The sequence below is a fragment of the Loxodonta africana genome, chromosome 12 (assembly GCF_030014295.1).
Source record: "Loxodonta africana isolate mLoxAfr1 chromosome 12, mLoxAfr1.hap2, whole genome shotgun sequence".
Classification (NCBI taxonomy): Eukaryota; Metazoa; Chordata; class Mammalia; order Proboscidea; family Elephantidae; genus Loxodonta; species Loxodonta africana.
In genome coordinates, this window is record NC_087353.1 from 105,971,634 (window position 1) to 105,999,261 (window position 27,628).

General features: G+C 46.2%; 1 protein-coding gene across 1 annotated transcript; it reads left to right on the forward strand.

Moving 5' to 3' along the window:
* Window positions 1-18,432: 18,432 nt before the first annotated feature.
* Window positions 18,433-20,201, forward strand: CLDN3 (claudin 3). Its single transcript, XM_023555848.2, has one exon. It carries the CDS (start codon window positions 18,433-18,435, stop codon window positions 19,093-19,095), a length of 663 nt encoding a protein of 220 aa, XP_023411616.2. The 3' UTR covers window positions 19,096-20,201.
* Window positions 20,202-27,628: the final 7,427 nt, after the last annotated feature.

The following is a 27,628-nucleotide window of genomic DNA, read 5'->3' on the forward strand; positions in this document are numbered from 1 at the left end:
TTTCTCTTTTTAAATCTAATTTCTTATCTTTCTCTCCCTTCCTTCTTTTTCATTCTCCTGCCCACCCAGCTATGTGTGCCATATCTGTCCCTTCTTCATGGGCTATGCCACACTGCCTGGCTAAAAAGCCACCAGTACACGGCTTCTCCGGGTCTGCACCGCTTCAACAGCAGGATACCTCAGCACTTCTATTTTTTGTTTGTTTATTTTGGCTTCTGTTTCTCACTTTCTTCTTTCTCTTCTTTCCCACACCCAATTAGCTAGACACATCATATCTTCCTGCTTTCCTCCTCCTATCTGCACCACGCACTGGGTATCACACCCCCAAGTGGAACAGACATGGTCTGCATGGAACCTGCCCTGCATTGCCCCCAGCCTTACCCTGTTGGCCCCAGTACTTGCCACAAACGACCCAATCACAGCCCCTCCCCCTCTGCTGGACCTGCCCTTTGCACCATAGCTGAGCAACTGGTCCCGCCCATTAGACAAGGTGGTGAGAACTATCTCATGTCCACAGACAAGCAAACGGCAAGAACACCCAGCCTGCCTGCCCATACACAACCAAATAAAACAAAAAAGCAGTAAGAAAAAAACAAATCTACAAACAATAAATGAAGAAAATAATTACTGAATGTCTTGAAAACAATATCAAAACATATATATATATATATATATATAAAGAAAGGACAAGATAGTTCCAGTAGGTGTCCAAGATAAAACATCAGATGACCTTCCAGCAGAACAAAAGGCACTGAAACTATCTGATAGGAAATTCAAATTCCTAGTATTCAGGGCTATCCAGGAAATGAAGGAAAAAACAGACAAAAATGAGAAAAAAAAACAGACAAAATCATGGAAAAGAAAGACAAAAAAATGTAAGAATTCAGGAAAATAATACAGAAACAAAATGAAAAAATAAACTCACAACTAAAAATCATACAACAACAGCAATTAGAAATCCAAAAGATAAACAACAAGATTTCAGAAATGGACACTGATATAGAAGGTTCGAGGAGCAGGGCCGAAACAATGGAAGTCAGGATCAGTGAAATTGAAGACAAATTTTTAAGTACCACTTTGTCTGAGGAAAAATCAGAGAAAAGAACAAAGAAAAATGAAGAAACCCTGAGAATGATGTAGGATACAATCAAAAACAAAAATTTGTGAGTGATTGGAGTTCCTGAACACAGAGAGAAAATCAAAAACACAGAGAGGATCACTGAAGAATTGCTGACAGAAAACTTCCCTGATACAATGAAAGATGAAAAGCTGGCTATCCAAGAAGCTCAATGAACCCCATATAGGATAGATCCCAAAAGAAAATCACCAAGGCATATCATAATCACACTTGCTAAAACCAAAGACAAAGAAAGAATCCTGAGAGCAGCTCGAGAAAAATAAAAAGTCACATACAGAGGGGAAACAATAAGACTAAGCTCTGACTACTCAGCAGAAACCATGCAAGCAAGAGGGCAATGGGATGACATATATAAACCCCGAAAGAAAAAAATTGCCAACCAAGAATAATATATCCTACAAAACTCTCACTCAAATATGATGGTGAAATTAGGACATTTCCAGGTAAAGAGAAATTAATGGAATGTGTAAAAATCATACTGAACTTACAAGAATTATTGAAGGGAGTCCTTTGGTTAGAGAACCAACAACATCAGACAACAGCCTGAATCTAGGAAGCAGTACCAGATCCGCCCGATACCTATCTAGGCAACGAACTCTCAAGGATAAAACAAAACTGAAAGATTTACCACAGGGAGCTGGGGAGGTTAGTCTGTGAAGGAGAACGACATCGGAACAATAAAAGAGGAAATAAAAGTGCAGGTGTAGGACTTTCAAACTGAAAGGAAGTCAAGGTGATACCAAGTTATAAAAGACTGGTTCAAACTTAGGAAGATAAGAGTAAATTTCAAGGTAACCACAAAGAAAGTTAATAAACCAACTCATCAAAATAAAGAAGAAAAACACAAAGTCTCGGTAAACACAAAATTTACAAAAACGAGAGAAAAGAAAAAAAAATCCACAAATGAGGAATGCAGCACAGAGAGTAAAGGGAACAAAGGAAACGTCAGCATCACAAAAAAAGCACTACAAAATGACAGCAATAAACTCACACCTATCAATAATTACACCGAACATAAATGGCCTAAATGCACCCATAAAAAGACAGAGAGTGACAGAATGGCTTAAAAAAAAACCAGATCCATCAATATGCTGTCTAAAAACAGAAACAAAGAGGTAAACTTATTAAAAATTAAAGGATGGAAAAAATACATCAAGCAAACAGTTACCAAAAAAGAGCAGAAGCAGCAACACTAATCTCAAATAAAATAGACTTTAAAACAAAATCCACCATAAAAGCCAAAGAAGGGCACTGTGTAATGATTAAAAGGAAAACCCATCATGAAGACATAACCATAATAAATATCTACGCACCCAATGACAGGGCTCCAAAATACATAAAACGAACTCTAAAAACACTGAAAAGAGAAATTGACAGTTCCACAACAGTAGTAGGAGACTTCAACAAACCACTCTTTGTAAAGGATAGAACATCTGGAAAGAAATTCAACAAAGGCACAAAAGATCTAAAGGCCACAATCAGCCAATCGGACCTCATAGACATATATAGAACACTCCACACCAACAGCTGCAAAGTACACATTCTTTTCCAACGCACATGGAACATTCTCCACAATAGACCACATCTTAGGCCACAAAGCAACCCTCAACAAAATTCAAAACACTGAGATAATATAAAGTATCTTCTCTGATCACAGCACCATCAAAGTAGAAATTAACAACAGGAAGAGCTAGGGAAAAAAAAATCAAATGCATAGAAACTGAATACCACCCTGCTTAAAAACCACTGGGTAAGAGAAGAAATCAAAGATGGAATTAAAAAATTCCTAGAATCAAATAACAATGAAAACACATCATACCAAAACCTTTGAGACACAGCAGTGCTCAGAGTTCAATTTATAGCAATAGATGCACACATCAAAAAAAGAAGGGACAAAATCAAAATATTAGCTACACAACTTGAAAAAATACAAAAAGAACAGCAAAAGAAGCCCACAGCCACCAAAAGAAAGGAAAAAGTAAAGACCAGAGCAGAAATAAATGAAAAAGAAAAACAGTAGACTCAACAAAACCAAAAGTTGGCTGTTTGAAAGGATCAACAAAATCGACAAACCACTAGCCAAATTGACAAAAGAAAAACAAGGGGTGATGAAAATAACCAAAATAAGAAATGAAATGAGGAACATTACAACAGACCCAACTTAAATAAAAAGGATCATAACAGAGTATTATGAAAAACTATACTCCAACATATTTGAAAACCTAGAGGAAATGGACAAATTTCTGGAAACCCACTACCTACCCAAACGAACACAAAAAGAAATTGAAAATCTGAACAGACCCATAATAAGAGAAGAGTCTGAAAAAATAATAAAAAGAACTCCCAACAACAACAACAACAAAAAGCCCTGGCCCAGATGGCTTCACTGGAGAATTCTAACAAACATTCAGAAAAGAGCTTACACCAGTACTGCTCAAACTATTTCAGAACATAGAAAAGGAAGCAATACTTCCGAATTCATTCCATGAAGCCCCAGCATAACTCTGATACCAAAACCAGGCAAAGACACCACAAAAAAAGAAAAGAAAGAAAACTACAGACCAATATCTCTCATGAATATAGATGCAAAAATTCTAGCCAATAGAATTCAGCATCATACCAAAAAGTAATACACCATACCGAGTAGAATTCATACCAGGTATGCAAAAAAAAAAAAAAAAATTTTTTTTTTTGTGCAAGGATGGTTCAACATTAGGAAATCAATCAAAGTAATCCATCCCATAAATAAAATAAAAGAATCACATGATCATCTCAATGAAGAAAAGGCATTCGACAAAGTCCAACACCCATTCCTGATAAAAACTCCCAATAAAATAGGAGTAGAAGGGAAATTCCTCAGCATAATAAAGGGCATCTATTTTTTTTTTATACAAAACCAACAGCCAACATCATCCCTAATGAAGAGAGGCTCAAAACATTCCTCTTGAGAATGGGAACGAGACAAGGATGCCCTTTATCACCACCCCTATTTAACATTGTTCTGGAAGTCCTAGCTAAAGCAATAAGGCAAGAAAAAGAAATAAAGGGCAACCAAATCAGTATGAAAAAGTAAACCTGTCCCTATTCATGTAAGACATAAATCTATACCAGAAAACCCAAAATACTCCATGAAAAAACTACTGGAATTTTTTTGGAGTATAATTTTTCATAGTACTCTGTTATGGTCATTTTTACTTCAATTCTGACTCATGACGAGCCCAGGTGTGTCCGAGTAGAACTGGACTCCACAGGGTTTTCAGTGGCTGATTTTTCTGAAACAGCTGATTGCGTTAACTGTTTGCACCACCCGGGTACTCCCCCTTCCAGTGTAGTAGAGCCCTTATCACGCCACCTCTCAAGAAAGCATCCTTCCCTTGGCAGGGCTCACAGAGAGAGGAAACAATATTCTCGAGAGTGGGTCATTGGTGTTCCTGGGGGTAATGCCATCTCTATCTTTGCTCCTCAGCTCCTGGATCCACAAAGAATATTTAATGATCCTGGAGACCTGGTTCAACCCAGGCTCAGTGTCACATCTGCAAAGTACAACCTAGGGTGAATATTAAATGAAAAGGAATTCCTCCCCAACCTTGTCTTTTGAAAGATGTCAAAATTACCCAAATACATGGTCACTGCAACACAGATGAGAATCTCCTTTCCTGTCTTCTCACCTTACACCCCACAGTAGTTCATCTTCTAGAAGCTGCCCCCAAAACCTCCTCCCCCTCCTCCTTACACCCGCCCCGACCTCAACACTTTTTAGGAAATCCATATCACCTTTTCCCCGGCAAGCATGAAGCCTTCCTCCTGAAGGGTGAGGAGGGGAGAAATTAGGCACAATTAGGGGATCTCCTTTAGCCTACCCAGACCAGGAGAGGAGGAAGCTGTAAATGCAGATATGTTCTGACTGTCAGAGAAACAGCACTGGATGTAAGAACACCTGCAACTCACACACTATTGTCTCGCAGGTGGGGCCATAAAAAAAAAAAAATTTTTTTTTTTTTTAGCTGTCTTTAAAGATCGTTTCATCGTCCTATAAGGTCAGATGCTTCTGAGCGGTAGGGTTCATGATAAGGCAGGGAGTCTTGGGACATTACCCCATACTTCTTTGGCTGTAAGGGAGCTTTTAGATCAGAAGTAATATTGCAGGATTCACCTCAGTAAGTTCATGTGGTGTCACTGGCAGGAGCTTGTGAGGCAAGTAAAGCAAACCCAGAATGAGCACCTATTCATGTAACGACAAACTGTCGACCTCATCACAACAGAAGGAGTCTGGAGTGGTTGCATCATACTTAGTGGGCTGGTTCCTCAAGGAAGAGGCATATTGGATTCAGAGTTGGTGCTATTTTACTGCCAGTGAACACTAAGCTCAGCGTTCGTGAGAGAAGCTCCATGCTGTCAAGCCCCTGCATGGCCTCCTCCTTACACCATGGTCACTGTGGTCATGAACCCATACAGCCGGAGCTGGGCTGGCGAGGGAAGAAAGCAGCCTGGCACTCACAGGGCTGATCAATGGCCCACAAAGTTATTTGAGCCCCATCAGCTATAGGACCCTACTCCTTTAGGTTGGAGCTCAGTCAGAGCACACAGTGTCGTGGTATTGCCCTGATAGGGGAGTGTGGCCTTTGTCAGCGATAACGCCACTAACAGTTGAGTAACCTCTGATAAAGCCCTATCTTAAATCAACTTCTCCCTCCCTGGGCCTTGAAGGCTGCTTTGTTTAACGTTGTGCTGTTTGTGTAGAGATGTGATAAAGTCCTCAAGGTTTAAATAAACTCAGAAACCAACAGAGTGTATTATTCTCCATTCCCTAGGAGGAAGACTCAGGGAGCAGGGAGACATGACCCTGCAAGTGCCAGGAACAGAGGTCTCACATCCCCTCTGTCCTGAAGCCCTCCTCAGACCCAGCCCCAACCTCAACTGAAGTTCTCTTGGATTTATTTCCATTTCTTCATTTTTTTTTTTCATTTTAGTTGCCAGTAGAGGACCCAGGGCCAAAATACGGAACTGTAAAGGCTAAGCCAAGGGCCTTAAACTCAAGTGGTTGCAGGAGATAAACAGATAACATAAATATCTACACTGAGCTGGATAAAAGGCTTCTAGGAAGGTAGAGTAGACATAATTTTCCCTATTCTTCCCACTAAAACCAGTTGCCTTCTAGTCAATTCCAACTCATGTCAACCCCATGTGTGTCAGGATAGAACTGTGCTCCATAGCATTTCAATGGCTACGATCTTTCAGACGTAGATTGCCAGGCCTTTCTTCCAAGACACCTCTAGGTGGATTCGAACAGCCAACTTTTCAGTTAGTAGCCTAGCGCTTAAACTTGCGCCACCCAGGGACTTCTGTTCCTCTCACGAAGTAAAACTAAAACAAACATGAAAGGTCCCTGGGTGGTGTACAGTTCTCTCTCAGCTGGTAATGAAAAGGTCACTGGCTTGAACCCACCCAGCAGCACGGTGGAAGAAAGTCTTGGTCATCTGCTTCTATAAAGTTTACAGCCAAGAAAACTGCATGGAGCAGTTGTATTCTGTAACACATGGGGTCTCCAAAGTCACAAGTCAAAAACAAAATCGACAAGAAAAACAAACATGATCGTAAGAATACATCTTAGAGAAATAAGATTTGTCACACAAATAGACATATGCACACCCATATTCATTGCGTTATTCACAACAGCAAAAAGATGGAAGCAATCTAAGTGCCCGTTGACAGATGAATGGATAATCAAACTATGGTGCATACAGAGAATTTAATACTACGCAACGATAAAGAACAATGATGAATCTGCAAAATATCTGGAGGGCATTATGCTGAGTGAAATAAGTCAATCACAAAAGGACAAATATTGTATGAGACCACTATTATAAAAACTTATGAAAAGGCTCACACACAAAAAGAAACAATCTTTGATGGTTACGAGGGAGGGAAGAGATGGGGAGGGAAAAACACTAAATAGACAATAGATAAGTGGTAGCTTTGGTCAAGGGTAAGACAGTACACAAACTGGGGAAGCAGCACAACTTGTCCGAGGCAAGCTCATGAAAGCTCCACAGACACATCCAAACTCCCTGAGGTACCGAGTTCCCGGGCTGAGGGCTGTGGGGACCATGGTATCTGGGAACATCTAGCTGAATTGGCTTAACATAGTTTATAAAGAAAATGTTCTATCCTACTTTGGTAAGGGGTCTTAAAAGCTTGTGAGCAGCCACCTAAGTTACTCCACTGGTCTCTGGAGCAAGAGAGAATGAAGAAAACCAAAGACACAAGGGAAAGATTAGTCCAAAGATTAGTCCACAAGTACCACAGCCTCTACCAGACTGAGTCCAGCACAACGGGATGGTGCCGAGCTACCACCACCGACTGCCCTGACAGGCATCACAATAGAGGGTACCAGACAGAGCTGGAGAAAAATGTAGAACAAAATTCTAGCTCACACACAGAAAAAAAAAAAAAGACCAGGCTTACTGGTCTGAGAAAGACTGGAGAAACCCTGAGAGTATGGCCCCAGACTCCCTTTTAACTTACCACTGAAGTCACTTCTGAGGTTTACCCTTCAAACAAAGATTAGACAGGCCCATAAAACAAAAGGAGACTAAATGGGCACTCCACCCAGAGGCAAGAAGGAGAAGGCAGTAGGGGACAGGAAAGGTGGTAATGGGGAACCCAAGGTTGAGAAGGGGAGAGTGTTGACATGTTGTGGGGGTGGCGACCAATGTCACAAAACAATATGTGTATTAATTGTTCAATGAGAAACTAATTTGCTCTGTAAATCTTCATCTAAAATACAATTTAAAAAAAAGTGAGAAGACTCTAAAAAGTGGAGAGAAGACAGGCTAGGGACCTCTAGACTCAAGGAACAACATGGTGGTGAGTTCTCTGGGTTTTCTCTTTGCCTTATAGATCCCAGACTTGGAGCTGAAGAAGGAAGCAACAGGGAAATGACAACAGGCACAGACAAAAGAAGCCCTAACAAAAACCTGCTCTCTCTCCCCTCTAGTCCTGTTTTTCTGGGAATTTTTACCATGAATAAGTGTTGACTTTTGTCTAATGCTTTTCTGTCCAACACCCATTCCTGACAAAAACTCTCAATAAAATAGGAATAGAAGGGAAATTCCTCAACATAACAAAGGGCATACAAAACCGAGAACCAACATCATTCTCAGCGGAGAGAGGCTGGAAGTATTTCCCCTGAACCTAGAAAACAAAACCACAAAGAAAGCAGACAGAAGTTGGTATTAAGTATAAGAGCAGAAATACATGAAAATAGAGAAAATCAATGAAACAAAGAGATGGTTCCTTGAAAAATATCAATAAAAGTGGCAAGACTGAAAAAGGGAAAAAACACAAATTACAATAGGAATTAACCAGGGAATCACTATAGACCCCACAGTTATCAAAAGGATAATAAGGGAATACTACAAATATCTGTACACAAATAATTTTGACTACTTAGACAAAATGGAACTATTTCTTGGAAAACACAAACTATCACAACTCATCCAGTATAATGTAGATCATTTGAATAGCCCTGTAACTGTTAAGAAAACAGAATTTTAATTTTAAAACTAAAAAAAAAAAAAAAGCCTTCAGGTCCAGATGTTTTGGAGGATTCCACCAAATGTTTAAAGAAGAATTGATATCAGTGCTACAGAATTTCTTCCAGAAAATAAAATAGGAGGGAACATTTCCCAAGTCACTTCATTTAGTATTTAACTGATATTAAAAAAAAAGACAAAAACAATATAAAAAGAAAACTACAGACCAATATCTCTTATGAATATAGATGCAGAAATCCTTAGCAAATAAAATTCAGCAATATATAAAAAGAATTATATCAAAATAACCAAGTGGAGTTTATTCCAGGGATGCAAGGCAGAATGAATATTTGAAAATCAATCAATGTAATCCGCCCTTTTGAAAGGTTAAAGAAGAAAAAAGTCACATAATCATATCCCTTGATGCAGAAGAAAGCATGTGACAAGAGTCAACACTTATTCATGATAAAAACTCCCAGAAAAATAGGAATGGAAGGGAGCTTCCTAAACTTGACAAAGAATACCTTTAAAAAACCTACAATGAACATTATCAGAATAGAGAACCCAGAAATAGACTAAATGCTTCCCAACAAAGATTAGGTACAAAGCAAAGACGTCCACTCTCAACATTCTTATTCAAGTAGTCCTGGAAGTTCTAGCCAGTGTAATAAGGCAAGAAAATAAAATAAAAGGCACGAATACCAGAAAGAAAAAAATAAAACTTTTCTATTTGTAGATGCCATGATTGTCTATGTAGAAAATCTTAAGATATCTACAAAAAAGTTCTAAACTAACAAGTGAGTTTATCAACGTGGTAGGATACAACATAAAAATACAAAAAAATACAAAAAAAAAAAAACCCCATTGCCCCCAAGTCAATTGACTCACAGCTACACTATAGGACAGAGCAGAGCTGCCACATAGGGTTTCCAAGGAGCAGCTGGTGTATTCCAACTGCCAACCTTTTGGTTAGCAGCTGAGTTCTTAACCACTATGCCACCAGGGCTACAAAAATACAAAAGCCAATTGCATTTCTATAGACAAATAAATGAACACATTGATACAAAAAATAAAATTAAAATACCATTTACAATCTCTCAAAAGAAATGAGATACCAAAACATGTATAGAACATGTATGCTGGAGACTACACAATGCTGATGAAAGAAATCAAAGATCTAAATAAATGGAGAGCCATGCCATGTTCATGGATTGGCAGACTTGGCACAGTAAAGATGTCAATTCTCCCCAATTGGCCATGGCCATACAGGTTTAATGTAATTCGTCTCCAAATCCCAGGAAGAGTTTTTTAGATATAAACAAGATTATTCTAAATTTATATGGAAAAGCAAAAAATAGCTAAAACAATTTTTAAAAGAAGCAAAAGTGAGAAGAATCAGTCTTCCTGACTTCAAGACTTACTATATAGCTACAGTAATCAAGACTGTGTGGGATTGATGGAGGAATAGACACATAGATCAATGGAACAGAATAGAGAACCCAGAAATAGACCCAAACAAACAGTCCCAACTTATTTTTGACAAAGATGCAAAAGCAATTCAATGGAATAAATATAGCCTTTACAAATGGTGCTACAGCAACTGGACATACACAGACAAAAAAAAGAAAATGAACTTTGGCCTAAATCTCACACCTTTTATAAAAGTAAGACAAAATGGATTACAAACTTACATGTAAAATGCAAAATGTTTAAAAACAAATAGAAAACTCTTCAGATCTAGGGTTAGGCAGAGTTCTTAGACTTGACACCAAAAGTGAAATCCATTAAAAAAAAAGAAAAAAAGGTACATTAGACTTCATCGAAATTTAATACTTTTTCCTTGTGAAAGATCCTGTGAAGAGGATAAAAAGATAGAGTGGGAGAGAATATTTTCAAATCACATAACTGACAAAGGACTAATATCTAGGATATATAAAGAACTCTCAAAACTCAACAGTAAAAAAAAGCAGACAATCTAATTAGAATGTGGGTGTGGTGAAGTAAGTTCCTATATGTGACCTTTTGTCTTGGTTCTTAGGAAAAGCAGTTTGAGAGATTTCTCCCCAAGCCCTGAGGAGTTACCTTTGCCCTAGTTTTCTACCCCAGAGGGTTTGTGATTTTGTCCCGGTTGATTGACATTTCCTGGGTAAGCTGTAAACAGCTCAGTTTTGATACTTTCTGTCTGGTCCTGGGCTGCAACCTGCCCTATGATTGGTATGCTCCTTGCAGGGATTGGTTAATACACCTTGCAAATGAAGTGACTATGCATAGCCTACTATGCAAATGAAGTGTCTGTGGCCTACCAAGAGGGTATTGGTCAGTTTGTGGTGCCTGCTGCCAGGGGCTGTGCCTTGAAATTAACAAGAAGCTGTGTATATAAGCAGCCAACCCCAGACAGGTTTATTAGACAGAAAGAAGCTGGAAGAGGAGCAGCAGGTAGAAGCACAAGGAAGAAAGAAGAGAGAAGAAACAGAGACAGAGACAGGAGGCAAAGAACCTCCTAAAAGAGCTGTAACATGGGTCAAGAACTATAACACTGAAGATGGTGATAGAAGGGACCCAGCAGCACAGCTGGTGGTGACAGGCAGTAGGGCCAAGAGGAAACTGTCCTCAGGAGGACAAGAGAAGGCCTGCACAGCCAAGAGGAGCTGAGAGACTGTCCTGCACTGAAGAAGGGAAACTTTGCCCATGCTTCCTGATCTAGATTCTGAATTGTAGCCTGTTGATCCTGAGTTGTACCAAAACCAAAAACTCACTGCCATCAAGTCGATTCTGACTCAGCAATCCGATAGCACAGAGTAGAGCTGCTCCAGAGGGTTTCCAAGGCTGTAAATCTTTATGGAAGCAGGCTGCCACATCTTTCACCCACAAAGCAGCTGGTGGGTTCCAACTGCTGACCCTTTGGTTACCAGCCAAGTTCTCTAACCACTGTGCCACCAGAGCTCCCTAAGCTGCACCCTGGTCCTTAATAAACCACTTAACTGTAAGTACAGTTGGGAAGTTCTGTGAGCCATTGCAATGGATTATCAAACCCAGAAGAGAAGTAGAGTGCCGTGGAAGGGACGGCTGTCAGAACTGGTAAAAAGTTGGGAGAGCGGAGGTATGTCTGACCTCCACCTCACAGGGGCCAGCTTCGTGCTGGCGGCAATTCTCATTACCCCCGTGAAGTTAGACAGGGTCTCGCACTGCTATCACTACTCCCACCATTTTACAATGGGCAAAAGAGATGAAGATATATTTCATGGAAGAAGATACACAGATGGCAAATAAGCACATGCAAAGATGTTCAACATCATTAGCCATTGAGGAAACGCAAACCAAAACCCCAGTGAGAGACCACTACACACCTATCAGAATGGCAAAAACAGTGACAACCCCGAACGCTGGCGAGGGTGCAGAGAAGGTGGGCCGCCCACATGATGCCGATGACCGAACGCTGGCGAGGGTGCAGAGAAGGTGGGCCGCCCACATGCTGCCAATGCCCCAACGCTGGCGAGGGTGCAGAGAAGGTGGGCCGCCCACATGATGCCGATGACCCAACGCTGGCGAGGGTGCAGAGAAGGTGGGCCACCCACATGATGCCGATGACCCAACGCTGGCGAGGGTGCAGAGAAGGTGGGCCGCCCACACGTAAGATGGCAGCGCCGCTCCGGGAAACAGTTCGGCATATTCTGAAAAATTAAACACACAGTTACATACAACCCAGCGATTGCACTCCCGGGCATTTATCCTACAGAAATGAAAACTTATTTTCACACAAAAACCGATCTACAAATGTTTATAGCAGTTTTATTTGTAATATTCCCAAACTGGGAAAACCCCGATGTCCTTCAGCTTGTGAATTTGTATATTTGTATCACAGAGTACTACTCAGAGAATCTTGCTGAGTGAACAAAGCCAGTCCCAAAAGTTTACATGCTACATGACTCCATTCATATAACATTTAAATGACAGAAGTACAGAAATGGAAAACAGATCAGTGGTTGCCACAGGTAAGGAAGGGTTGGGATTGGAGAAAATGGGGTGTGGCTATAAAAAGGCAACGTGTCAGAACGTCTAGAAAGAAGATTAATAAGAAACGAGAGGACTCGAACAACACTATAAATCAGTTAGAGCTAACAAACATATATAAAACACTCCGCCCAACAACAGAACAGTACACAGTCTTCTCTCACGCACATGGGCCATTCTCCAGGATTCATATGCTGGGGCCACTGTGCCTGGAGACTCCGAGCCTCACCATCTTCCCACACCCCACAGCACTCTCCACCCAAAGACACCTGCAGCCCACCCGCTCCGGCACGTGCACACACAGACACACACTGCAGGCCCCGGGCTTTTGAAACAGCTTTATTGATACATAATTCACATATACCATCCGGTTTACCAATTTAAACTGTACTGTTCGTTGGTTTTTCAGATATTCACAGAGTTGTGCAACCATCATGCAATCAGTCTTAGAACATTTTCATCACCCCAGAAAGAAACACCATGCCCATTAGCAGTCACTCCCCATCTCCCCCTACCCCCAGCCCCGGCAACCACTGGTCTACTTTTTGACCATGGATTTGCCTATTCTCACATTTCACATAAATGTAATTATATGGTATTTGTCCTTTTATGTCTGACTTATTTTACTCAGCATACTATTTTCAAGGGTCACCTGTATCACAGTATATATCAGTACTTCATTCCTTTTCATGGCTGAGTAATATTCCATTGTATGGATAAACCACATTTTATTTCTCCAACCATCAGTTGATAGACATTTTGGTTGTTTGCACGTTTTGGCTGTTATGAACAGTGCTGCTATGAATGCTGACGTACACGTTTCTCTGTGAACAGGTTTTCATTTCTCCTGGGTAAATACCTGCGAGTGGAATTGCTTGGTCATGTGGTAACTACGTTTAACACTCTGAGGAACAGTTGCACCGGTTTACATTCCTACCACCAACGTCTGAGGGTTCCAGTCTCTCCACATCTTCACCAGCACATCTGATTCTCATTTTTCTGATAACAGCCATCCTAGTGGATGTGAAGCCCTGGTGGCACAGTGGTTAAGCGCTCAGATGCAAACTGAAAGGTCACTGGTCAAACCCACCAGCCGCTCCATGGCAGAAAGATGTGGCAGTCGGCTCCCATGAAGATTAAAAAAAACCCTGTGGGGCAGTTCTACTCTGTCCGATAGGGTCACCATGAATCAAAATCAACTGGATGGCAATGGGTTTTTGGTTTAGTGGGTGTGAAGTGGTATCTCATTGCGGTTTTGATTTTCCTTTTCCTAATGACAAATGGGAAACCCTGGTGGTGTAGTGGTTAAAGAGTTAGGCTGCTAACCAAAAGGTCAGCAGTTCAAATATACCAGATGCTCCTTGGAAACCCTTTGACGCAGTTCAACTCTGTCCTATAGGGTCACTATGAGTCAGAATCAACTTGATGGCAATGGGTCTTTTTTTAATGACTAATGACATGTTATGAATTGAATTGTGTCTCCCCAAAATATGAGTTGTAAATCCTGACCTTTATGCCTGTGGTTATAATCCCATTTAGTTGTCTTTGTTATGTTAATGAGTCAGGATTAGGGTAGAGTGTGTCTTAAATCAACCTATTTTGAGACATAAAAGAGATTAAATAAGCAAGTGAAAGAAGCAGAGATGGGGGAAGAGAGGTGCCAAGCCACAGAAGATTGCCCAGGAGCAGAAACTCAAAAGAGACAAGGACTTCCCTCCAGAGTGACAGAGAGAAAAGCCTTCCCCCAGAGCCAGTGCTCTGAATTCTAGCCTCCTAAATTGAGAAAAATGTCTTTGTTAAAGCCACCCACTTGTGGTATTTCTGTTATAGCAGCACTAGACAACTAAGACAACGTTGAACTTATTTTCCTGTGTTTATTGGCCATTGCTATGGAAGAAATACCTTTGCAGATCTTTCGCCAATTTTTAAATTAGGTTATTTGTCTTTTTAGGGATCCCTGGGTGCCACAAATGTTAAGCACTCTACTACTAATCAAAAGGTTGGCAGTTCAAACCCATCCAGAAGAGCCTTGCAAGACAGAACTGGCAATCTACTTCAGAAAAGTCACAGCCTTGAAAACCCTATGGAGCAGTTCTACTTCTGCACACACCAGGGTGGCCATGAGTTGGAATTGATTTGATGGGCAACTAACAACAAATTTGACTTTTTACTATTGTCAGGACCATGGTGGATATTGAGCTAAAGGCCAATTGGAGCTGTCTGCGCTAAGCCAAGGTCTTATTAGCAAGTCCCTGAAGTTTGGCCCCTGCTTGCCTCATCTGTACAGCCCTGCTCAGGAAGTCCACCACACTCAAGCTCCAGAACAAGCCAGCTCTTCCTGCTCACACCCCGTAACTCTAGCAACCCAAAACACCCACTCCTCACACGTGAGGAAACTGGGGGTGGAGGCTGGGTTCAAGCCCAGGTCTGTTTGTCTGTGGTGTGATGGGTTGCTTTGTATGGCCTTTCATACCATGGTCTTGTTAACTCTATAGAACCCTAATGAGGGGACTGGTCAGTTCTGCCATCCATCTAGGCTTAAAATGAGCCATCCCAGATGTGGGAGGAGAGGATCTCACCACCACCAAGAAGGAAGAGCCAGGAGTGAAGCATGTACTTTGGACCCAGGATCCCTGCTATGAGAAGCTCCTGGAATGAGGAGACTGCGACAGAGCTGTAACACTGAAGATGGAGAGAAGTGGTGGCAGAGAAACGGTGGCAGAGGAGACCAGCAGGAGACGATGTGGTGGGCTTCGGGGTCCATGGATCAAGAAAGCTGAGTGCTTCAGGCAGGAGGCTTACTGGCAGACTAGGGTGCCTCTGGGCACTTGGTGAAGCTAGGTTTGCTGACCCATGGAGCTATACCTGAGCACCTTCCAGCCCAGGATTACTGGTGGAATAGGGTGCCTCGGAGCACTTATTGGCAGACCTAAAAGAGCTTTCTTTGTGACACCTGTCTGAGCAGGGCAGAGGCCGAGGGGCCAGAGAGAGTTGTGCCTGCGGGCACAGCTGGCAAGAGGTTGTCCTGCTGGAAGAACTGTATTCTCAGTGTTCCTGAACCTGAATTTTACCTGGTTACTTCCCTAATAAACCCCATAGCTGTGAGTACGGTCTGTGAGTTCTGTGTGGCCATTGCAAAGGATTATCGAACCCAGCAGAGGAGTAGAGAGTGCCGTGGGAGGGACGGTTGGTGTCAGAATTGGTAAAGATGGCAGAGAGAGGAGGCATGTCTGATCTCCACCTCACAGTAATCAGCCTAGGGCTGTTGGTCTTGATTCACCTTCCCCCTTGTAAAGCTAGAGGAGCTAAGATACCACACCTGGGCCATTTTCACACTGTCCAACTAAATCCCCCACTCTTTCTCCACATGATTTCTAAGCCCTGCCCTTGTTTTCTGGTTTACAATCTCACCACACGCTGAGATGAGTCACGTAGCCATCACTGTCCTCGGTTCACAGTGGAGGACACTGCAGCTAAGAGAGGTGACTTTCCCTGGCCTTGTAGCTAGCAAGAACTCACAGCACCCAAACCAGGCACAACCGGCGGTCCCGTGCGGCCCCTTCTCTGACCTCAGCCCCCAGCCCCAAGTCTAGCCACTCTTCGGGGGGATGCTGCCTCTTTCCTGGCCCAAAGCCACCCCCGCTGGGCAGGTAACTAGCAGCCGACAGCCTCTGGGGCACCCCCCACCCAGCACTAGCTGGGCCCTCTGGCCGGGCACTCCCAAACTTGCCCTGCCTAGCCCCAACGGGCCCAGCCCAAAACCTTTGCTCCCGAAAGAAGGAGGGTCTTGGTTTCCATGGCCTCTGACCCTGTGTACCTTACCCTTCTATCATCCCAGAGCTTGGACTCTTACGGAAGAGGAAGCAGGCTACACGTCTGCGATTTGACAGGTATGAAGCAAACCAGGAAAGCCTCTAGGCCCAGCTCAGTGAGATCTCACATCTCATTTGGAAGAGCCCTGGGTTCCTACCTACTACAGAGCCCCCTGATCCCAGTAACCCAGTAGTATCTCATCATCAGCCATTTATTCCAGTGGGAAGGCCTGGGCAGGTAGGTAGAGCTGTGGGAGTATGAGAAAAGGATGCCTTTTCTCCATTCAAGTCACTAAATCAAACACTTCTTGAGCACCCAGCACCCAGTAGACAATGCAGACATGGCAGTGAACAAAACCAGCAAAATCCTTGCCCTCATGGAGCCAGCATTCCAGAGCAGGGAGAGTAAAAATAAAAAATAAGGAAAACCGAGAGTATGTCAGATGGTGATAAACGTTAAAAGGCATTGTGGGGGCAGGGGCTGAGATTTTAAACAGGCTGGAGAAGGAAGCTCTCGCTGAGAGAATAACCTGGAGGGGCAGGAGTAGGCCACCCGGGTGCCTGGAGAGGGGGCCTTCTATGCAGAGGCAACAGCAACCTCAGCGCCCCAGGTAGGAGTGTAGCACACTGGAGGTGCAGCCAGGAGGCCCCAGCACTGGAGTGAGGGGAAGCCAGCAGATGAGAGCAGAGAGACAAGATGCGTGGGGTGAGCAGACCATGCAGAGCCTCCAGGGCCTCTGTGAGGACTGGGGCTTCCACTTCGGAGGGCTCTGCACGGGGTGAGGGCAGCCCAGGTATTGAAGGCAATGTTCGAACTTCCCACCTTTGCCTGGATCAAACCTCTTTCAGCACCCCTTCATTAAGGTGGACCCTGGCACTGACTAGGGCTGAGAGAGAGGGATGACACGGGTTCTGTGAGGGGAGAGTCTGGGTGGGAAGAAGGCCTGGGAGTGGAGCGCGGCTCAGCTAAAGGGGTAGGGCTCACTACAAAGGATAAAGGCTGAGGGAGCGGAGCTGGAGCGGGCTGGAGGATTCGAGCTGTACCCTGGGCGCAGGGCCATCTCTGGGCGCCTTTGCAGGCAGCCCTTGACTTGGGGAGTCCAGAACCTCCAGGGCCGGACAACCCCGCGGGCCTGTATCAGGCCGCCCATGAGCGGTAGCTGGTGCTGCCTGCGAGGCCCGAGGGACCGAGGAGCAGGTGCGCTGTTCCCGGGCCGCCGACGACTTCGGAAAACAGCACCAAAAAAATAAATAAATAAATAAAGCCAAACCCACTGCCGTCGAGTCGATTCCGATTCATAGCACAGAAGAAATAGCACAGCCCTGCCCAAATGAGGGCCCTTCCAGTCCCGCGTCCTTGCCACCCTGCGCGCGCCAACGGCGCCCCAAAATGGGGGAGGGTCAAGCAAGCTGTGGTTTACACTCCGAATCCTCCAAGCACCCCGTCCTCCGGCGTCCCCGGAGAATTCGCTCCTGAGCAGGGGGCACTAGGGCGGGGGGAAGGAGGGCGCAGGGGCACAGGCCCCGCCCACGTAGCACCCCAGGACCCCTGCGCCCTGAGCCACTCGGGGCCAAGTCCTTTCTTCCCGGCCCTGCGGGAAGGCGAGGGGGGTGGGAGCCACGTCACTGTCCCCGGCCAGGGAGCGCACGGCTCCGCCCCTCCCGCCCCCGCCGAGCGCGGAGCGCGGAGTTAAGACGCACGGGCCCCAGCTCCGGGCCAGCCCAGTCGCCACCGCCCGCCCACAAAGCCACAGACAGGTGCTGGCGCGCCGGCCGCGCCAGCCTGCAGAGCGAGCCGTTAGCGCGCGCCGTCCGTGCGTCCATCTGACCCTCCGTCCGTTGGCACGCCGCAGCTCCGGTCCCGGTCCCGCGGCCTCCGCCCCCCGTTGTTCGGCACCCGGAGCAGCCCGGCGGACCCAGCTTTGACGCGGCAGCCATGTCCATGGGCCTGGAGATCGCCGGCACCTCGCTGGGCGTGCTGGGCTGGCTTTGCACCATCTTGTGCTGCGCGCTGCCCATGTGGCGCGTGACGGCCTTCATCGGCAGCAGCATCATCACGGCGCAGATCACCTGGGAGGGCCTGTGGATGAACTGCGTGGTGCAGAGCACCGGCCAGATGCAGTGCAAGGTGTACGACTCGCTGCTGGCGCTGCCGCAGGACCTGCAGGCGGCCCGCGCGCTCATCGTGGTCTCCATCCTGCTGGCCGCCTTCGCGCTCCTCGTTGCGCTCGTGGGCGCCCAGTGCACCAACTGCGTGCAGGACGAAACGGCCAAGGCCAAGATCACCATCGTGGGGGGCGTGCTCTTCCTGCTGTCAGCCGTGCTCACCCTCGTGCCAGTGTCCTGGTCCGCGAACACCATCATCCGGGACTTCTACAACGCCCTTGTGCCCGACGCTCAGAAGCGCGAGTTGGGCGCTGCCCTGTACGTGGGCTGGGCGGCCTCGGCGCTCCAGCTGCTGGGGGGCGCGCTGCTCTGCTGCTCCTGCCCGCCGCGCGAGAAGAAGTACGCGCCCCCCAAGATTCTCTACTCCGCGCCGCGCTCCACCGGGCCCGGCACTACGACCGGCACCGGCTACGACCGCAGGGACTACGTCTGAGGGGAGGCGCCAGGAGACCCTCTCCCACCAGCTGGAGCGCCCACTCCGTCCGGGGTCAGCCTTGCTTCGGAGACGAGCCCACTCCTAGATGCCAGGCAGCCCCTCTAGACCCAGAGGGCCCAGCCCGGCGCCCCCTCCCCCAGCCGCCACCCCTCCGAGGCCGGAGGAGCAGGACTGCGGGACTCAGGGACCAACCCGCAGGGACATTGAAACCTCGCCCCTCTGGAGCTAGAGGCTGGCGTGGCCGCCGCTACTTGCCCACGGCCCCATAAATTTTTTATTTTTTATTTTTTCCAAAGCCAGGCCACAGCCCGAAAGCCGGCGATCGGCAGCCTTGAAACTGGCTACTTGATATTTTTCAATAAAAGCGTTTCCTTTTGCAGTTGCCGGCGCCTCCTTGTCCGAGCACCGACAGGCCTCCACCTTCCTGCAGAGCGCCCCTCCGTAACTCCCTGGGCCACATACCGCTCTCCTGCTTGGCGAGGGCCAGGGGTTCAGTACCCGGGAAGGTGGGCATGTAAACTGAGCTAGGTGGCGCCTCTTAGCTATTCACTGAGGACTCGGGGCCTCATGGTCAAGGCCCGATGTAGAAAGACAGACGGAGAGCACTTCCAGCCCTGTGGCAGAGGGTGGTGGGGGAGGCGGTGTCAGAGACCCACTTCTAAGGAGGTGCCATTTGGGTTTGCGACTGGAGCACTGAGCAGCCGATGGATCCTCCAGAGCGCAGCTGCACACCCGAGAGCACATTTGATAATGTGATTTCATATTTGGAAAAAGAAAACAAAAAGACCCATTGTTTCTGTAAAACACACCACCAAAACCCAAGTTGAGCAGAATCTTCTTGCAAGAGGTAGAAGGGAACCTCATGGGAGGGAAAGAGGGGACTCAAATGGGGTGTGGCACCCAATGCTGGAGGTAAACAATGTGTTGGAGAAGGTGCTCCAAGGATGGGTGGTGAGAAGAGGGGCCTGTGTGCTGCCATGCTCAGGGAGTGAGAGATTCCCCAGGGCTGGATGGCAAAGGGAGAGAGGAAGTGGCCATGAGGCCCGGGGCTCAGTGGAGGCCAAGTCCTGGAGAGTCTTGTGTGCACAGTGCCGGGCTTTGGACCTCAGTCTGTGACGGAAGTCATGGAAAGGAAGTACCTGTTCAGATTTAGGCTCTAAAATAACCTTTCCTGGAGTGGGGCGGGGGGGGGGGGCAAGGGGGAGGTGGAAGCAGGGAGACCATCTAAGAGGCTATGCCGCCATGGTGGTAAGGCAGGAACAGTGGGGCTGGGGGCAGGGCCTGATGGTAAGGAAGCAAGATGAACAGGGTTTGAGAGTCAGTTGGATGTGTGGGGTGAGAGAGAAGACTCGGGAGTAACCCCAAGTTTTCTGCCCTAGGCCACTGACAGGATAGTGGCACCCTTTACCAAATAAGGGGGCATGGGGGACTAGGTTGATGAGAAGATGAAGGGTTCCATGTTGAATGTATAGAGCTTGACAAGCCTTTGAGACATCCAGGTAGAGACGTCCAGGAAGTAGGAGGACAAATACATAGATCTGAAACTCAGGAGTAATAAACTTGGGAGTTGTTAGCATATAGATGACAACCGAAACCAGGGGAGTGGATGAGGTCACTAGAAACCAAAAGAAAAAAAGGTTTCAAGAAGGTGGGTGTTGGCAGTGGTGTTCAAGGCTGTGGAAGAGGTCAAGCAAGAAGAGGCCTGAGGAGTGGCAGTGACATTAAGAACATCAAGCTGGTCACTGGTGGCCTTAGCGAGAGGCCTGGGGCCAAAGCAGTAGACCAGGAAGCCAGTGGGAGGTGAGGTGAGACCTAACAATGGGCCACAAAGACCATGCGTCCAAGACTTTGCTTAAAAAGGGAATTGTGGGCCAAGGCTGGCAACTTGAGGGGGAGCTAGGGTCACAGGAGAGGTCTTTGAGGGTTGGCAAGACTTGAAATTATTTCTAAATTACTGTCTTTTTGCCTACAGTATCTGCCCCCACAAGCTAAATCGAAAGGTCCCTGCGCAGCCAGATGTCTTGGTAGGATACCACATAGACCCTCCGCTTAGCTCCAGAAAGATTCTCCTTCTAGGTACAGAACACTGGCATGGAGTCACCCCTTATGACCCAAGAAAGAGGAAGTAGGTTGCTATTAATAGTAAGTGTACCCTAGCTTTAGATCATTTTCTCTAAAATTCCAGGAAAAGACCTGATTTTGAGATTACAGTCCCTCAGCCTAAGGGTTTCTTCTGCTAGGAAACAGGGAGGGAGATGCAAAATTAAATATGCAGTCAAGGGGAATGACCATAGAGATGGATCCTACAGAGCAGGAGAAAAGGGGGTGTGGGCTCAGAAGGGGCTCAGTGAGGGGGAGGGGACTCAGTGATGAGGAGGGGACTCTGGGCGGGACAGGGGACTGGGGGGGCTCAATGAGGAGGAGTGGCTCAGCAAGAGGGAGAAGGGGTCAGTGAAGGAGTGAGGGTCCCCTGAGGGGGTGGGGGGAAGAGGAAGTGAGCGGTATGAGGGAGGAGGAGTGGTATGAGGGAGGAGGAGCGGGCTCCGTGAAGGGAAGGGAGTTCAGTGAGGGAGGGGTCAGAGAAGGGCTAGGAGGGCATAGAGACAAGGAAGACTCAGTGAGGGGAAGGGAACTGAGAGGAAAAATGCTCTCTACCTGTCTGGGATAGGATGGGTAGGAGCAGAGGGCCATGGGGTTGCAACTGCCTCGTCCTCAGCAGTCTCTGGCGCAGGAGAGCCTGGGAGACAGGTTGGGCCAAGCCAGAACTGATGGGCACAGTGTGGCCCCTTTGTCCCAGAAAGCCCTGGAGGCAGGAGCAGGGTTACTCATTTACCATCAGCCTGGACACCATCCCTCCAGCTACACTCAGCCCGGGGCCAGCCTGTGCATTCTAGCCCACCCCCTAGCACTCCCAAGCCAGAGGGATGCCACAGAGAAGGGAGACAGACCCACTCCTGGGGAGGCAGGGCTCTGGGGCTACAGCCCCTCCCCTGCTCCTGGGCTCTCTCCAAGCCTGGATGCCCCTGGGTCCTCTGGGAGGTGGTGATCTATCCTACACCTTCCTGTCACCCCTGCCCACCACATACACATCCATGCCTGGCTGCAGGGTCTGTCCTAACTGAACCCCTTTTTATCCCTTCTGGAGTCTAGGGCCGAGCAGAGGAGGCAGAGGCCAAAGCATATAACCCACAAGCTGAGGGGTCCAGGGAAGGGTCCCTAGGAGGTCTTCCCATAGCTGGGGAAGAAAAAGCATTGGGGTCTGGCTGGGAGTAGGAAATCCGGTTTCTAGACACTCCTCAGCTACTCCTTTCCTGTGTGAATGAGCAATTCCTTTCTCCCTGGGGACTCCAGTTTCCCCATCATTTCAGGAAGGAAGCTGGACCAGACGATCCAAGGGGGCCCCTCTAACTTGTCTTTTCCATTCTCATTTTTATCCCTATCACCCACATACAGAGGAAAAGTAGCCAAACCAAAGTGACTAGGTGAGCAAGGCAATTGGCTCCTCTGAGCCTCCGTTTCCTCACCTACAAAATGGCATGACAATATCAACCTGTACTTCACTCCACTGCCTCCCACACAGCCTGTTCTCACCCCACCATAGCACATACTACACCATAATGTGGTTTTGCTTCCTGTCACGAAGAAGGTCATCTCCCGAGGTCACGGCCCCTCCTAAGCTTCTCTGTCTGCAGCACCCACCACAGGCCAGCGCAGGGAGGAGAGTCTGAAGGCGTATGCCTCTGTGCATGAGGAGCATCTGGCACAGTGTAGGCACACAGCAGGAGTGCAATCAAATGAGTTTGTATCATTAATATTTTGGTATATTCAGCCTAGGCAGGAGCCTGGGAACATGACGGAGCTGGCAGAGGTCCTGAGAAAGTTCCCGAATTTCTTCAAAATCCACAGCACTGGAGCCCCCTGCCAGGCCCTGGAGCTCTGTCTCACCCCACCTCCCACTGGTGTGACACAGGCTTCCCTGGTCTTGCCACACCTGTTCCAGCTCTTCCTCCTGCCAGAGACCAAAAGCCAAGCTGCTTTATCAAACAAACGCCGCATTTATTGTGCCTCCCTCAAGGTCTATGGCTGGCCTGGGAGAACAGACAGTACCTTCCTTCTCCCTCCCCTACCAGGGCTCCATTAAAGGTCATTCATGCCAAGAGGAGCGTCTTCTGCAGAGCAGGTTAACAGAGTGACAGCGCTGGCTTCTGGTGCTCACTGGGACCCTTGGGCAAGCCCCTTGCTACCTCTAACCCTGATCTGTAAAAGACGGGACACTCTCCCACTGTATTTGATCCCCACATGAATCCCTCAAGGTCGGCACCACACAAGGAAGCAACCAGGGCTGACATGGGTGATGAGATGGGCTTCAGACCCTGCTGCCCCCTGCAAATAACCAGGCTCCAATGCCTAGCTAGGGTGCCTGGGTGGCACAAATGATTTAACATTGACTACTAACCAAAAGGTTGGCGGTTCGAACCTACTCAGAGGCTTCTCAGAAGAAAGGCCCGGTGATCTGTGGAGAGCAGTTCTACTCTGCAACACATGGGCTCACCATGAATTGGAATCACCTGGATGGCAACTGGGTTTTTTTGGTTTAATGCCTAGCTAGCAGAGTGCCCAGCCCAGAGCTGACACTTGGGACAGAAGATTCGCGCATGAGGTAAGACTTGGAGAAGAAGCAGATGGGCCTTATGTGCAATCGAGAAACATCAGGTTGGTCCTAAAAGAGTTCGAAGGTCACAAAGGGCTATCACAGTCTGGGAAAGCTTCGTGGAGAGGTCCCTGAACCCAGTCCTGAAAATAAGTAGGTGTGGGGTAAAGAATTTAACTTCGCCAAAAGAATTTGGTCTTTGTCCTTAGCTCCTGAGAGATAACCTCTAAAACCTTGGAATTTATCTAAATTTTATCAGGTTATGCTAATGAGGTGACTCAGGTGGGGACTGGCCATGCCAGAAAGACCTATCTCAGGGGAGGGGGACTGATTTAATCAGTCACGCCTATGTAAGGAGACCCCAATAAAGGCTCTGGACATGGAAGCTCCATGGGTTTCCTGGTTGGTAATAGACATTGATCACTTTTTTGTGACATGGAAGCTCCATATTGGCAACACTGCCAGACCTGGCTCTAGCGTCTCTTCATTTGTATCCTTTTTGCCGTATTAAACTGTAATCATGAGTACAGCATATATATCAAGCTTTCCTGATTTCTGTCAGCTCCAGCAAACTCAAGGGACTAGTGGGAGCCAGGAGGTAAGAAGTAGGGTATGGGGGAACTTGGGGACCCTGAGATGTATGGCATCTTGAAGGGGATAGAGGAAACTCTCGAATTCGTAGCAAGCAGGTCAGAAGTGAGGAGGTTATGGGGATCCCCAAGTAAGTATGCAGCTGGAATCTGAAGTTCTGGGCAGAATTGGCAGTCTGGAGGACCATGCCCTTCAGCCTGTGAGATCTGCCCCAGCTCTGGTGATCAGGTCCAGAGGAAGAAGCACTGCATGTAAGAAGTGGAACAGAATTGGATGGATATTGGGATTTTGCATTGATTTGATCCTTACAGTAGATTTCAGATGAGCAGAGCTAAGAGGGGAAGGCTTTCCAGGCAGGAGTCACTGAATGGCCAAAGGCCAGGAGGTAGGCAAAAATTATATACATAGGTGTAACTAGGAGGCCAACCTGGTTGAAGCAGAAAATTCCTATCCAGGAACCATAAGAAAGAAGGTTGAAAAAAGTACGTAGCAATGGGGAGTTACAATTCAGACCACATTGCTCAGCCTCGTATTCCAGGCCTTTCACCATACCCTTCCCAGACCCAACACTCAAGCCACCTAGAGCTGTTCCCCTAAACATACCCTGTGGTTCCAGCCTCCACACCTTTTACCATCCCTATTCTTTCCACCTTCCTTCTGCCCAAATCCTGACCATCACTGGGTGATTGATACTTCATCGGGAATCCAGATGGATTAAAGGTATAACATAAAAATCAAAACCATGAAAGAGCTAGAAGTAAATGTAGGAAAATATCTTTATAATACTGAAGTGAGAAAAGCCTTCCAGAACATGACACAAAACCCAGAAGGAATAAAATATTTTCAGATTCGACTGTATGCAAATATAAAATACTGGCATAGAAAAATAAACAAAATTTAAAGACAAGCAATAAACAGTAAGAAAATATTTGCATCACATGTAACAAGAATCCTGATATAAAAAGAATCCCTCCAAATCAATAAGAGAGAAAGTACAAATCCAAGAGAAAAATAGGCAAAGGAGAAGTAATTATAAAAAGACCTGCTAATTAACATGTAGAAAGATGCATAAGTTCTTTATTAAATGAGACTTCTCATGTTGACGTTAGTTGTGTTGAACTGCTCCAACTCACGGTGACCTTACGTATAACAGAACGTCGCCGTGTCCTGCGCCATCTTCATGACCGTTGCTATATTTGAATCCATTGTTTCGGCCTCTGTGTCAATCCGTCATAATGGGGGCCTGCCTCCTCGCCTTCATCCTCTACTTTACCAACCACGATTGGTCTAGTGATTGGTCTTTCCTGATGACAAGTCCAAAGTAAGGAGCATTCTGGTTGATTTCTTGTAAAATCAATTTGTTCTTTTGGCAGTCCACAGTATATTCATTGTTCTTCACCAACACAGTTCGAACACATCAATTCTTTTGTCTTCTTTTTTCATTGTCCAGCTTTCATATGCATGAGATTTCTCCAATTTCTCTAAATTAAACAAGACTTTGTATTTCTTTCAGGTTGACACAGTGTAAAGACCAGTTGTATCATCAAAAGCCTGGTGAGAAGCTGACAGCATGCTGGGATTTTGAAGGGACTTTATTGAAGGGACAATGTACAGAAAGGTGTAGGGACAGGTAAGGAATTTGGTAAAAAATGTTGAGGAATCAAGGAACTAAAAATAGGAGCTATTACCACCCCTAAGCCTGAAAAAATAAGGGGAGGAGACCAAGCTCCAGGAGCCAGGTTGAGAGACAGAGCCATGGAAAAAGGGTTACTTGAAAGTAACCCTAATAAGACGGACAGAACCGTAGCTGGAGCTGTGGCACACCAGGGAGGGAACAGGAGAAACAAAGAGCCCAACTCCTTCTCATCCTCACAGGCCAGAAGACACGAAAGTTGCAGTCTATAAAGGTCAGCCTCCCAGAGCCACAGAGGATTTGGGGACAACAACCAGCATTCTGGTAATATTCAATAGTGATGAAAGTATGAGAGAAATTAATAACAATTATTGAGTGAATAGTGGTACTATTATTATCATTCCCATTGGAAGGCAATTTGTTTCTAGAAAAAAAATAAAGTCCCTTAGAGATATAAAATACTCTTAGACCCGGTAATCCCAATTTTAGGTAACAAACTATGTCAGAAATACTCAAACAGCATACAAGGATTGTCGCTGGTGTTAGGTGCTGTTGAGTCGGTCCCAAATCATAGCACCCTGTGTACAGCAGAAGGAAACATTGCCTGATACTGCAACATCCTCACAATAGTCGCTATGTTTGAGCCCCTTGTTGCTGCCATAGGATATTAATTTTCTGTAGCAACAGACAACTGCAACACACAGACCCTACACCCTAGACCCAGCCCTGGGGTAAATCCTGATTAGACTGAGCCGCGGTCTCTTTCCCTTGATAGTCATGGTGTAGGGTGGACACATGACTGTTTCAGTCAAGGAGACACAAGGGGAGGTTTGCTGGGGGGCTGCGGGGATGGGCTTCCACACTGAGAAAGAGGCCATCTTTGTCTTCCCTGGATTTTATCATACCTGGTGGTGACACCTTGAACACTGTTGCCAACATGAACCCCAAAGGAATAAGCTTGAGGATTAAGCCAACGATGAGGGCATCAACTTGGAGAGAAGGTACCCAGACCCCTGAAAACCTTCGTCCAGTAACTGTCCCCTCCCGGGGACCCACTCACCCCTTCCTCTAGACCTCTAGTTGTGGGAGACAGGATTTTCTTATTGCTTAAGCCAGTTCGACTCGGGGTTTTCAGCCAAAAGTGTCCTAACCAGTACAATTCTGCTGCCATAAAAAAGAACAAAGTGCAATATCTCCTGTGAAGTAGTGTAGGGGAAAAAAAATCAACCTGAATCTGATCAATTTTCTAGATCCACTATCAATACACAGGATGTGCAAAGGAAACATATTAAACAAAGGAATGCAATCAGCAAAATTCGGAATGTGGAGAACTCAGTGGGACAAACAACTGGGCTCTTCAACAAAATGATTTTTCAAGGAAAAAAAGAGATGTAAGGAGAACCTATAGGTTAAGAAACTTAAAAGACATATCAGCCAACCACAATTGTGGACCTTAATTGTACCCTAATTCAAACCATTAAAATAAAGTTTATGAGTAGCAAAAAGATGGAAGCAACCAAGGTGCCCACCAACAGATGAATGGATAAATAAATCATGGTATATTCACATAATGGAATACTACACATTGATAAAGAACAGTGATGAATCCGTGAAACATTTTATAACATGGAGGAATCTAGAAGGCATTATGCTGA